Below are 12,270 nucleotides of genomic sequence, written 5' to 3'. Positions count from 1 at the left end.
GCAGGCCAATCGCGACCAAGGATTTGGGCACCAATTTAAACCGAAAGCAAACGCTTCCTGTTTTGTTATCTGCAAAACACACGAAACAAAAAGCCAAACATTTGGTGTATTTATGAATCATTATCAGCAACAAAGGCTTTCCCAGCACAATAGAGAGCGAGGACGTCGCTGATTTAAGTTTATGTTTAACTTACAGCCGAGTCTGTCCTAATGTTAAGTGGTTTAACAGCTAACGTAAGCTAACGTTAAGTCAGGTAACTTTGAACGTTAGATTCGGCTGAAACAAGCAAGATGCCAACCAGTGTGGAGGATTACGAGGTGATATACACTATCGGCTCGGGTTCCTATGGAAGATGCCAGAAAATAAGACGGAAATTTGATGGGAAAGTGAGTAAATTAACGTTAACAGTTACACGTTTTGTCTGCGCAAAACCACTGGCCACCTCTAACGTTACCTGTCCGGGGCGGTCTAGCGTTAGTTTCAGTTGATTTAAACGCTGAAATGTCGAGCAGGAATATCAGTGATCGTGTGATATCGTTCATGCTCTTTTAGAAAAGAAAAGACACTTCAAGTATGAAACTGAAGCTAGCATCTGGCATTGAAACACCTAAATGTAATGGAGCCATTTAAGTTACAGCTGAAAGTTGCAGTCGACTGTAGTCGAACAGAAAATTTATCGGCATCTATTTTTAATAATCGCTTGATTGTTTCGGACATTTCTATTAAAGCAAAATTGGATTGGGTCCAGCTTATCTAATGGGGGAATATATATATATATATATAACCTTGGGCTCTGGGAAACTAAAATTAATTACATTTGCATCTGAGAAATGTATCTTAATAAGTTAAACTTGTAAGCAGTGAAACACCATTGCTCCTTTCAGTGTGCTTTCAGCCAAAGTCATATTTTGTCTGGAATCAGTAGCCTAAGGTGCCCATTGTTTGGCACATTTGGATAGATATTGTTATGCAACTGGCTTTTACTCAGTCAGTTCGCTGACTTTATGGCTCTTCTTCTGCTCCTCTTACACTACATTTTATCATTTAACGTGATCCCATAATTGCCATTTTTTGCCAAAGTTCTGCAAAGACACGATAAATGGCTGTTTTATAATGAATTCTGATTCTTTCCTTTTTTTTTTGTAGATCCTTGTGTGGAAGGAGCTGGACTATGGCACCATGGCGGAGAGTGAAAAGCAGATGCTGGTGTCAGAGGTGAACCTCCTGAGGGAGCTCAAGCACCCAAACATAGTGAGATACTACGATCGGATCATAGACCGGACTAACACCACGCTGTACATTGTCATGGAGCACTGCGAGGGTGGGGACCTGTCCACCCTCATCACCCGATGCATCAAGGAAAGGTGACTATGTGACCTCCGTCTTGAAACGCATACAAATACAATTTATGAGTTATGTATCCCTCCACTCTACTACATCTCTGCTTCCAGACAGTATCTTCAGAATTAAGAGTGTGTGTTTTTTACCATGGCAGGCGTTATTTGGAGCAGCAGTTCATCTTGCGAGTCATGACACAGCTCACATTAGCTCTGAAGGAGTGCCATAGGCGCAGTGACGGCAGGGCCACAGTTCTTCATCGAGACCTGAAACCAGCCAACATCTTCCTCGACATCAGACAGAATGTGAAGCTCGGAGACTTTGGCCTAGCGAGAATTCTGAACCATGACACCAGTTTTGCAAAGACATTTGTCGGGACGCCTTACTACATGTCTCCAGTGAGTTGTTTAATCCTGCTGTGTCTGAGGTTTATCTTTTACCTTCATCTTTTTAGGCAAAATTTGGAGCATTTAAAGGATAATTTTGGTATTTTTAAACCCTGGACCCTTTTTTTCACATATTTTCCTTGCAGTAGATGGTGGCAGCCGTGAACCGACTGCAACGTATACTTTCAGGGCAATTGCATCCACACAAAGTGCTTGCCATTGACAGGCTCAGACTGTTATACCAGGTGTCTAACAACATCACAGAAAAGATCCCTATGTCAGAGAACACCCATTGTTTTTAACAAGAAACTTCTGTTTCACTCAAGGACAATTCTTACTCTGAAATCTCATGAAAGGCAGGCTGTTGCAGGAAATGGCGGGGGAGTTTGTTTTGTACATAGAGGAGCTGCTAGCAAAACTTTATTTCCTAATGTTGCTCCAACACAACAAACTCCTCTCTCCACCTCTGACTCGCGTTTCCATGGTCGTCTTCAACATCTCGCCTCTCATGAGATTTCAAAACGAGAATTGTCCTTGAGCGAGATTTCTGTTTCTGGTTTAAAAACAAAGGGTATCACTGGGTCACTTTCCATGATGTTGTCAGACAGTCTGAGCCTGTCAGTGGCCAAAAGAAGCACTTTTTGTGGATGTAATTTTGACAGACCCAATTGCTCCAACGAAATACGTTGCTGCCACTGCAGCTGGTTCACTGCTGCCGGCTGAAGCCATGAACTACACAGATTCCTGAAACGCTTTGTATCTACTTGTCATTTCAACACCAAAATATGTGAAAATAGTACCCAAGTTTAAAAATACCAGAATTATCCTTTAACCTTTTGACCCACCCGATCGTAAACTTATCCTTGCTGGATTGCCACAATCTGCCAACATTTTGTCTTTCAGGAACAAATAAACCGGATGTCGTACAACGAGAAGTCAGATATTTGGTCACTGGGATGTTTGCTGTATGAACTCTGTGCATTATCGTAAGTTCTCTAACTCCTCTGCATAGATTTCCCCGGCAGCCAGTTTGTTGACTGCGAATCTGAATTTTTTCTGGATTTCTCCTGTTCAGCCCCCCGTTTACTGCTTACAACCAAAAAGAGCTGGCAGAGAAGATCAGAGAGGGAAAGTACAGAAGAATCCCATACAGATACTCTGAGGAACTGAACACCTTACTCAGCAAAATGCTCAACTTGAAGGTTAGAGATTAATAATAATTAATAAATTATAAACAGTCCTTTGATTTTGTTTAGATAGACATTAATTTTATCTGAAGCTTTACTTGTGCTACCTCTACTCAGGTACTGAGTTTTAATGAAGGAAGAGTTCAGTTATCTTATTCTCTGTTGCCAGGACTATCTGAGGCCCTCTGTGGAGTCTATTCTCCAGAGCAGCCTGTTGGCTGATGCTGTTGCTGAGGAGCAGAGGAGGGCACAGGTGCGACTTCGAAGGAGGTCTGTAGACTCTGACTGTCCCCTTCACAAGCCAGCAGAACCGACACCGGCCTCTGCCGCAGAGCTCAGACTCAAGGAACAGATGCTGCGAGAAAGAGAAAAGGCCCTGAAGGAACGTGAGGAGAGGCTGGAGAGTAAGACTTTTATTTCCACTCCCCCTTAATGTTACTGTGGCCTTGCCATAAGACTGTACGACCCCTTCTGACCTGGGCTTTTCACAGCCTGGAAAACTCATTCAAAGCTGCTTATAATGGAAGATTAATAGCTGTATTAATAGCATAAAGCATGATTTATACTCCTGCGTCGGGTCTACGTGCGTAGCTACGCATGTAGCCATGCATTTATACTGTGTCAGTGTCTGTTGTTCTGCAATTACACTGTCAAACACTAGTTGGCGGTAGCGCTTGAGCATCCACTGTGTTGACTTTTGCCGGCCAAGCAGGCGAACTTCCGGTTTAGCCCTCCGCTAATGTGAATGGGGGTAAAATTCTGTAGACTTTTCAAATGTTATCGACCAAATGGATCACAATGTGAAAGTGAAACGAGTCATTTCACTTGTGTTGTGACGGACAAATATTTTGATCCACCGTGTTACAGCTACTGGTTTGGCCGCTAGTAAAATTTACTTCAAAGCACAGGACACTTCCTGTCGACTCAGAGGCATTGCGAGGTTAACCAGCCGACCGATCTCAGTTCTTATGGTCCGTGTCGTCTCGGTGTGTAGGTACATTTTTGAGGAGGTGTACGTTGGGCTACGGTGTGGGGTACGAGGCTACGCAGAGGCTATAAATCACACTTTACTACACACTAACCACCTTTAACTGGTTAACAAGTGAAGTGTTGCAATGGATGTTTACCTACTTTGAGTCTCTTCCTCATCTACAGCACCTGGCTGACAATGAATATAAGAATATAATAATGTATACATGCATCTTAAGCATATGCCACAAGAGTCACAAGGCAAAGTGCTGCAAATTCCCAAAATAAAGATGTCTTTTTCTTTTGTACTTCAATTGCAGAAAGAGAGCAGGAGCTTTGTGTTCGTGAGCAACTGTCAAATGAGAAGCTTGCAAGGTAGAACGCTAGAAATGAAACAATGCAAACTTTGCCATTCACAACTGATTGGTGCAAACTAATGACCCTAATCTACTGTTTCAGAGCAGAGAGTTTACTGAAGAATCACAACCGTCTACAGCAGCAGAGGGATGTGAAGCCATTCTATGGCAAAGAGATAGGTATGAGAATTGGACGAAGACCTCTGGACTTACTGAACCGAGACCAGAACTGAGCAACATTTTTATGGGTTCATGCTTTTGTTTAGAATGTGGAGGACTAAAATAAAGTTTATTTATTACTTTTTTTAAATCATGTAAATACTGTTTTTATACACCAATAAAGAATAAATCAATTAAACCTGCATTTTTATAAAAACAAATTCAGAAATCTAGCTGTCATGTTGGATTGGAAAGACTGTTGTAAGTGCCTAGTGATATAGTTTAGTCTGAACTTCGTTTATCAGTGACTCCTCCCTTTTTGGTCTTAGATGTGGAGAACCTCTCCCCGGGCAAGAAGAAGGTCCACTTTGCAGGTGAGAGCAAAGAGAACCAGGGTCCTGATGGACGTCTGAGTGTGATGTCCCAGGAGCTGATTTTGAGGAGGCTGCAGACGGCCAAACTGCGCGCTCAGAAACTGAGCGAAGTGGAGAAGACCTGTCAGTTTAAGAGCAGACAGATACTCGGCATCCGTTGATCATGCAGATATCGCTGTCTGACTTGTGACTGAATGTGGAAGCTTCTGGAGGCCAAGAGTCATAATAACTGGATGTAAATCAAGGTTTATATGGTAATTGAGTAGCTGTGATGGTAGTGAAGCCAAGTGTTTCAATCCTGTGTATTGTAGTGTCTTATTTAGGTTGACAGTTGGATGTGTGGATGTCAATGACCTGTATATTGTTGGTAAATATATTTAAGTCCCTTTTCTTTCACAAACTGCTTGGAAATAGACAGACAGACCGATTCTTTCTTGACTTGTATGTGTAACAATACAACAAAATGTAAAACTTGTGTGGTTAAGACAACAGTGATAATAGTATAATTGATGAACATCTTCTGAACCTATGATGGCAATGAACATTTAAACTGCAGAATGCATGTTTGTGAATTTAAGTTTTTACATTATTACTACTAATTGTAGTAAAGAGTTAAGATAATATAACTTATCTAATAAGGCAACTTTTGTGCCAATGATGCTCAGTATATAGTAAAATAAGAGTTTGGTTTGATGTATAATACCACAAAAGTGTATAAAAGTTGTTTATCAGTTGTAGTGGAGTTTAGTAAAATCTGCTGTACAAGCATCAAAATAATGACTCAAAAATGATTAGTTTTTCACTTCCATTACAGTTATACTACAAATACACTCTAGTCTTTGATTAAGACTGATAACTCCCACAAGGGGTCATCAGTTTCCCATGAAAAGTCAGCCACTGAATTGAGATTTCTGCCGGTGATTACAGGCAACATACCTAAAAGTCATTTGTGCTTTGATTAACAACAGATTAGAAGGTATAATTAAGAGGGGCATTATATGATGGTTTTGTTCAATAATAAGCCTCCAATTTACAGTTGATTAAATTAAAAGACTAAAACAACTAGATAGGTTTCTAACAATGAAAGATAGGTCTACTTTATTACAACATAACTGACAGACATTTAAATTAGTATATATTGAGAGCATTTAAAACCGTTGATGAGAAATACAGTATTTATTGCGTTAATGAAAGGTGAATACGGTAAATGGCCAGTGTTTATCCATTTACATACATGTATGTAGGATATATTTGCGACTTAAAATAGATTATGTTTTCTAGAAGTTGTACCGATACTACAAAAGATTCACATATCGATTAATGACGTCGTCGCGAGCCGTAAGCGTGCGTAGCAACCGCTGTTGTCTGGCTTGCTTGCTCCGCCTAGTTGCGAGAGTTGCACAATTTGACCAATCACAGTTAATCTCGCACCCTCTCCACCAATAGGAATCACACGGGGGCGTGTACTCACAGCGCCGTGTTCCGTGTGGAAAGTTTACCGGCTCGGGTGCAAAGTTTCAGCCGTCTGCAAACCGAAGCTCGTCGGCAAACGTATCTGGTATAAACTGGTGATGACCGCGGTGAATTTCACGTTATGTTGACTGTACGTTAACTAGAAATCGTACGCCGGATCAATTCCACCTGTGGTCGTCTTTATATTTAGCCGAGTGATGCTGCTGCCGTCACTGGATAAGTGAATGAAGACGCTGTTAGCATTGATCGTATTGTCTCAAGGAGCCAGCTAGCTTAACGTAAGTCGTTAGCTTGGAGTTGTGTTGAACCCGGATAGCTAACGATAGCTAGCTGGTGTCCTAGTGAGCTCGTTAGAAGACACAGTGAAACGTTATTTCACTTCACTCGACGAAGAACCGTGAGGAAGGGAAAATGGATTGCGAGCCTAATCGTGTCCGGCTGCTATGCATGCTCTCATTGACTTTTGGGTTTTTCATTGTGGAAGTGGTGGTAAGCCGGATGACCGCCTCTCTATCAATGCTGTCGGACTCCTTTCATATGCTGTCCGACGTCATCGCGCTGCTGGTTGCTCTGGTCGCGGTGCGGTTCGCCGAGAAAACCCATGCAACTAACAAAAACACCTTCGGGTGGATCCGGGCGGAGGTGATGGGGGCTCTGGTCAACGCCGTCTTTCTCACGGCGCTGTGCTTCACCATCGTCCTCGAGGCAGTCGAGCGCTTCACCGAGCCCCATGAGATCGAGAAACCGGAGGTGGTCATCGGGGTCGGCGCCGCGGGGCTCCTGGTCAACCTGCTCGGACTCTGCTTGTTCCGCGGGCACGCCGGGGGAGGCCACGGGCACTCCCACGGAGGTCACTCTCATGGAAATAAGAACAAGAGGGGTAAAACTGGCAAGTCCCAGAAAGCTGGGAACGGGTCTTCAGGAGAGGAGACCAACAACTTGGTTGGAAATCACAACAGCCCGGGCGATGTGAGACCTAGGAATGGTAAGTATGGGCACTTGAAGCATGTTGGTTGTACTGTACGCACTGTTCTGTTATTTTGTTTACAATCTTGAGTTTAATCTTTCTTGTTAGTCTTCAGTGTTAAATGATGTATTAATGCTTAATTGAATACTACAGGTCATTATTAAGTGTCAAAACTCTACAAACCCAGCCCGTTGTGCCTCACGTGTAATCTGACAGCATGTGCTAGACTTTATCTCCATTGTTAGCAGTCCAGATTGCATAAGAGTACACACATCACATATCTTGAGTGTACCCTGAGGGAATCCCTGCTTCAGTGACTAACCCTTATTGTTTCTTCTTTGGCAGTGGCATTTAGACAGCCACACTTGTTATCAGATATTTCTTGGTGGGTTATTCTATCCTTGGAAATGTGGTCGCCTTTTGAAACACTCTGGTTTCCACCCGACTACTATCAGGTGACCTGTAAATAAAGATGGGTAGAAGCTGCCAAGAAACATCCTGCTTTTGACAAGTTCAAACTTATAACAGTGTGTCATCTATCAAAATTCCTGCTCACATTTTTGCAGAGACTGTACAAGTGAATTTGCACAATAGTGATAATCTGATTGTAACACCTTGGTGTCAGGTTCTACAAGCATACACAACTTATTCTCATTATTTCTGTTGTTGTTGATGTCTGCTTGTTGACAATAAAACAACAGTTCACTCTTCCAAAAAATAAAAAAAAGAAGCTTGCTGCGGGTCATTCTGTCCAAGCGGCCATCCGCCTCCCTCACCGAAGGGTTAACACCATACATAATGTCTCCCCCACACTGTTAGGCCCCGCCAGTTTCAATAAATGGAGGCCATATCCCCCCTTCCTCCATGCACTGATTGCTGTTACTGCGTCATACATCAGTGTAACCGTGGAGTTGAAAGCCCCAGCCACACCATTAGCCGATGATGAATGAGCCGGCAGGCGTCCCAGGATGGAAGTGAACAGCTATTGCTCCGGTGCCATTCCCCCAGAGTTGTGTATACACTGCCTGCAATTACTAATTGAATTTGCTTGGTGTGAATTATTGCGTTTAGGATCCCACATGACGGGAGTTTTCTTTCATATAATTCAACACGGCTGTCTGGTATGTTCCTCCTGTTTGTGGCCCAGAGCAGTTATAGCACAGACTAAATCAGAAGAGTGAATTGTCTTCCACAGTGAACTCTTGACGACTGAATGTCTCTTGTAAATTGACCTTAGTTTAGACTTTGATGCATTTCCAACACATGTCACCTGATAACATCGCAGGCTGAATTCTGGCTTTTTTGACCCCAAATGATGTAACTAAACAATTCATCAACTGGCAGCCACTGATAGCATCTTCTTGGAATCTCATTACTTCAGGCTAATGTGTTACAGCTTGTTGTTGTTTGTTTTCCTTTTTATTTCTCAAAGCAACATTTGTGTTTTTGTTGTTCCTGTGCTGTCTTAGTAAATGCTGTATTAGTATCTCGGTGTCAAAGTCCATCTGATTATTAGACATTGACTTCACATTCCCCTAAACAAACCTTTGTTTTTATCTTCAGAAATCAGCTGTAAAGACGCCACAGAGGTGCAGATGAATGGCAGCACCCACTATGAGGAGATGGATCATGACCAGGATGCGTCGTCGCAGCTCAACATGCGCGGGGTCTTCCTGCATGTGTTGGGTGACGCCTTGGGGTCTGTCATTGTGGTGGTCAATGCTGTAATATTTACCTTTGTGTGGAAGCCCTGCATAGCCGGCGAGATGTGCGTGAACCCGTGTATCAACAGCCACAACACAGACCACCAGCATGTGAATCACACGCTGGTCGACCTGCTGGAAGGTCCCCAAGTGTCGGCCATGAAGTTTGCTGGCCCCTGCTGGATTCTCTACCTGGATCCCACACTGTGCATCATCATGGTGGGCATCCTGCTTTATACTACCTACCCGCTGCTCAAAGAGTCTGCCCTCATCCTGCTGCAGACCGTGCCCAAGCAGATCAACATGCACCGGCTCAACGAGCGGCTGCTGAGCCTGGACGGTGTCCTGGCCATCCACGAGCTGCACATATGGCAGCTGGCCGGCAGTCGCATCATCGCCACGGCGCACATCAAGTGCCATGACCCCACATCTTACATGGACGTGGCCAAGCGCATTAAGGATTTCTTCCACGACGAGGGCATCCACGCCACCACCATCCAGCCCGAGTTTGTCACATTCAACTCGGAGTCTCGAGACTCCCTCTGTGAGCTCTCCTGTCGGACTCAGTGTGCTCCCAAGCTGTGCTGCGGCTCTGTGGACAAACAGAACCCAGATAAGAGGGCCAGCAGTGACTGCAAGGCTGTTGGCGCTTCAGCCCTGGAGGTGATCAGTGAGACCCCAGAGCAGGCTGCAGTCGTTCAAGTGCGCCCTCAGTCAGAGGCCGAGGTTACCATCAGTAGAGAGGTGGAGTCGTCTCTGTGAGATGGAGGAGATAGTGAGAAACTAGAAAACCACCACAGGTCTTCATCAAGGAAATAATTTTCCATAGCCTTTTATTTTGTCATCGCCCCTACTATGGCTGAAAAATCCTCCCCAAAAACCCTCTGTCTTCATGCCTTTGAGCCATTTCTCTTCATCCTTCCTCTCTCTGTGTGTTCCTGTTTCCACTCCCTCCCGGCCTCTCCTCTGCCGCTCGGCCCACTCTCTTGTTGTCTGTTGCCCTGGCAGTATGGTGGCGATGCATGTTGGGGTTCACTGACCTTATCTCCTCCAGGACTGGAGCGAGGTCTGCATGAGTGTCCCTCATTAGCACCGTGTTGTGATTCGTCATCTCGTCCCACAGTGTTTCTGTGCCAAAGCTTCTTACTGCAGGAATGAAGGGATCTGAGAGAAGTCCTCTCCTCCAGAAGGACGCACACACACAACACATGCAAGTCGGACACACACATAACTAGGTTATTAAGTTTAGCTTATGGACCTGTTGGCAAAGAATCTACCTGTTTTGCTTTTTGCGTAGGCTTTGAGCAGATCTATTTTCTTACCCTCTGGCCCCAAATGGAGGTGTATTGTTTTGCATACTAATTTAAGTATTTAAGTTATTAGAAATTATCTATTTCTCTCTGTAGATGCTGTTTGTAATATTTAGTTTGGACGATTTTAGCAATTTTTCTGTTGTGACTTTTTTTGACAGACCATCTATGCTATAGTCAGTTTTTCAAATGTGATTTACAATGATTTTGTTTCTCAAGACTTTCCTCTGGCTTTGACTCACTTAATTGCAGTCATTAGTTGGATACAAAAGCGGTATCAACACCTCTCACCTTGCCTTTTAAATACAAGAAACCGCTGTGGTATAGCACTAAGTATAGTAGATGTAATGGAATTAGATGTTCATTCACAAATTTGATGCCTTGCAAGCCAGAGGGTTAGGTTTGTAGTGAAGAAAAGAGTACTGTATGCCATTAATGAAACACTATTCTCTGTATGAATCTGTACTAGAAAGCTTTCTGATGATGGCTGTTGATTTTTCTTTAAAATCCTCGTGAATGTTTTTGGGACCTTGTCACAATCCATGCTGAGGGAGTTTTTGTATTTCCAGGATGTTCTACTATGTTTGCATGACCAAACTGACACCTGGTGTTTGATTTTTGGGAGCCTCACTAAGCTCCGTTTGCTGCTTACCAGTACCCGCTGGTATCGCCCAAATTTACTCATAACTGTGTAGGGAATTACTCATCCTTAAGCTTTTCTGTCCTCTGCTTTGGACAGCTGAGCCGTCTGTTTTTGCTGAATTAAAGTCCATATGGTGGCCTTGGAAATTTTATGAATATTCACCACATATATAATTTAAAGGTGGTCCATCGATGCGTTTCCGAATTCCACTCCCAATTTAATGTGTATGCAATATAGAACTATGTGCTGGGAAATGTATTTTGATCCGTTCCTTCATTTGTAATGTTCGGTCACATATATTCTGTGTCTTTTAAGACTTGCGCTCTGTGCAAAATAAAAACAAGAGTGTTTTTTTTAATTTTAGATATGACGTGTCAAATGATGTGTTTTTGATATATTGTATATCTACAGTAACTGTCCAATGTGTCATTGTGAAATAAAACAAATATGGCTGTTCGGTACAGTTGGTGAACCCAAAATTGTCCTTTATTTGTCCTTATTTTTACTTTAACCTTTTAAATAAATTAGCGTGATTTAAAAAAAAATGTAATTAGGTGTGGGGCAAGCAATAGGAAACTTCAAAACCGAACAACCCCAAAGAGACAGTCCACAAATAGACAATAAATGACCACAAAAGAGACAAAACGCCAAGAGATGCAAAACGACCACAAAAAAAACACAAGGAGACATGAAAACGTGACAGTGTTGTGTCCGTTTCAGTCTGGGTGTCTTGCTGCTATATCTGAGGGATGGGGGGGATTTTTACATATCTGTATCCGGGGGCCCGATGTCCCATCTGTCCATTACTAAATGCTATTTGGAGTTACAAATAGAAGCTATTTACTGATATAGTTTCAGGCTAGAATATTTCAAGTTGTTTATTTGGCATTCATTTATTAGACTGAATAAATACTACAGTATAACTATAAATTTTGTAGAGTTTATTATTGACAAGAACCAGGGCTTTGACACATTTTTACTCATTGTACAAATGAGCCTCCCTTTCTTTAAAACTATGCCATCATGTGACCATGTGACGCCTTGCGCTGTATATCAAGAGTAGAAATCAATCCCTGAAAGTGACGGAGCCAATTACAAGAAACTGAAACTTGTGATCTATGTTTAGTTTTTTTTTAAAACTCTTGAATGTGTCAATCCCAAGATTGATCTTTGTTTGACTTTTGCCTATTAAATCAACATTAGCCAAACTGACGGATTTTCCTGGGTATATTTCAGACATTTATCTGGTTGTAAATTATTATTGATTGTATAGTGTAAATAGTGGTTTAATACTTCTACAATACTGCATCTGTTCTTATATATTCCTTTGTGCTGCTATGTCGACTGAAATTTGGGAATTTTGTAATAAATGAGATTAAAGAGGAGATTTAGGTTTAAAGAAGC

At 42.6% G+C, this 12,270-nt stretch overlaps 2 protein-coding genes across 2 annotated transcripts; both read left to right on the top strand.

The window, feature by feature from the left end:
• Positions 1–5,245, top strand: nek2 (NIMA-related kinase 2). Its single transcript, XM_046060579.1, has 9 exons — positions 1–387; positions 1,148–1,365; positions 1,497–1,737; positions 2,629–2,711; positions 2,801–2,927; positions 3,082–3,316; positions 4,202–4,256; positions 4,341–4,417; positions 4,726–5,245. Exons 1-9 carry the CDS (start codon positions 292–294, stop codon positions 4,929–4,931), a joined length of 1,338 nt encoding a protein of 445 aa, XP_045916535.1. The 5' UTR covers positions 1–291; the 3' UTR covers positions 4,932–5,245.
• A 914-nt stretch (positions 5,246–6,159) lies between these two features.
• On the top strand, positions 6,160–11,345 carry slc30a1a (solute carrier family 30 member 1a). The gene is made up of 2 exons (XM_046061111.1): positions 6,160–7,228; positions 8,774–11,345. Exons 1-2 carry the CDS (start codon positions 6,655–6,657, stop codon positions 9,673–9,675), a joined length of 1,476 nt encoding a protein of 491 aa, XP_045917067.1. The 5' UTR covers positions 6,160–6,654; the 3' UTR covers positions 9,676–11,345.
• Positions 11,346–12,270: the final 925 nt, after the last annotated feature.

The sequence above is a fragment of the Micropterus dolomieu genome, linkage group LG10, assembly GCF_021292245.1.
Source record: "Micropterus dolomieu isolate WLL.071019.BEF.003 ecotype Adirondacks linkage group LG10, ASM2129224v1, whole genome shotgun sequence".
NCBI lineage: Eukaryota > Metazoa > Chordata > Actinopteri > Centrarchiformes > Centrarchidae > Micropterus > Micropterus dolomieu.
The sequence above is the reverse complement of the archived record's forward strand: the minus strand, read 5'-3'. Positions and strand labels throughout refer to the sequence as shown.

Bases quoted from the DNA above. Each gene is read 5' to 3' on its own strand.
- nek2 (XM_046060579.1), top strand. From the start codon at position 292: ATGCCAACCAGTGTGGAGGATTACGAGGTGATATACACTATCGGCTCG. The intron at 388-1,147 runs GTGAGTAAATTA...TTTTTTTTGTAG, and splicing joins GACGGAAATTTGATGGGAAA to ATCCTTGTGTGGAAGGAGCT. The intron at 2,928-3,081 runs GTTAGAGATTAA...CTCTGTTGCCAG, and splicing joins GCAAAATGCTCAACTTGAAG to GACTATCTGAGGCCCTCTGT.
- slc30a1a (XM_046061111.1), top strand. From the start codon at position 6,655: ATGGATTGCGAGCCTAATCGTGTCCGGCTGCTATGCATGCTCTCATTG. The intron at 7,229-8,773 runs GTAAGTATGGGC...TTTTATCTTCAG, and splicing joins CGATGTGAGACCTAGGAATG to AAATCAGCTGTAAAGACGCC.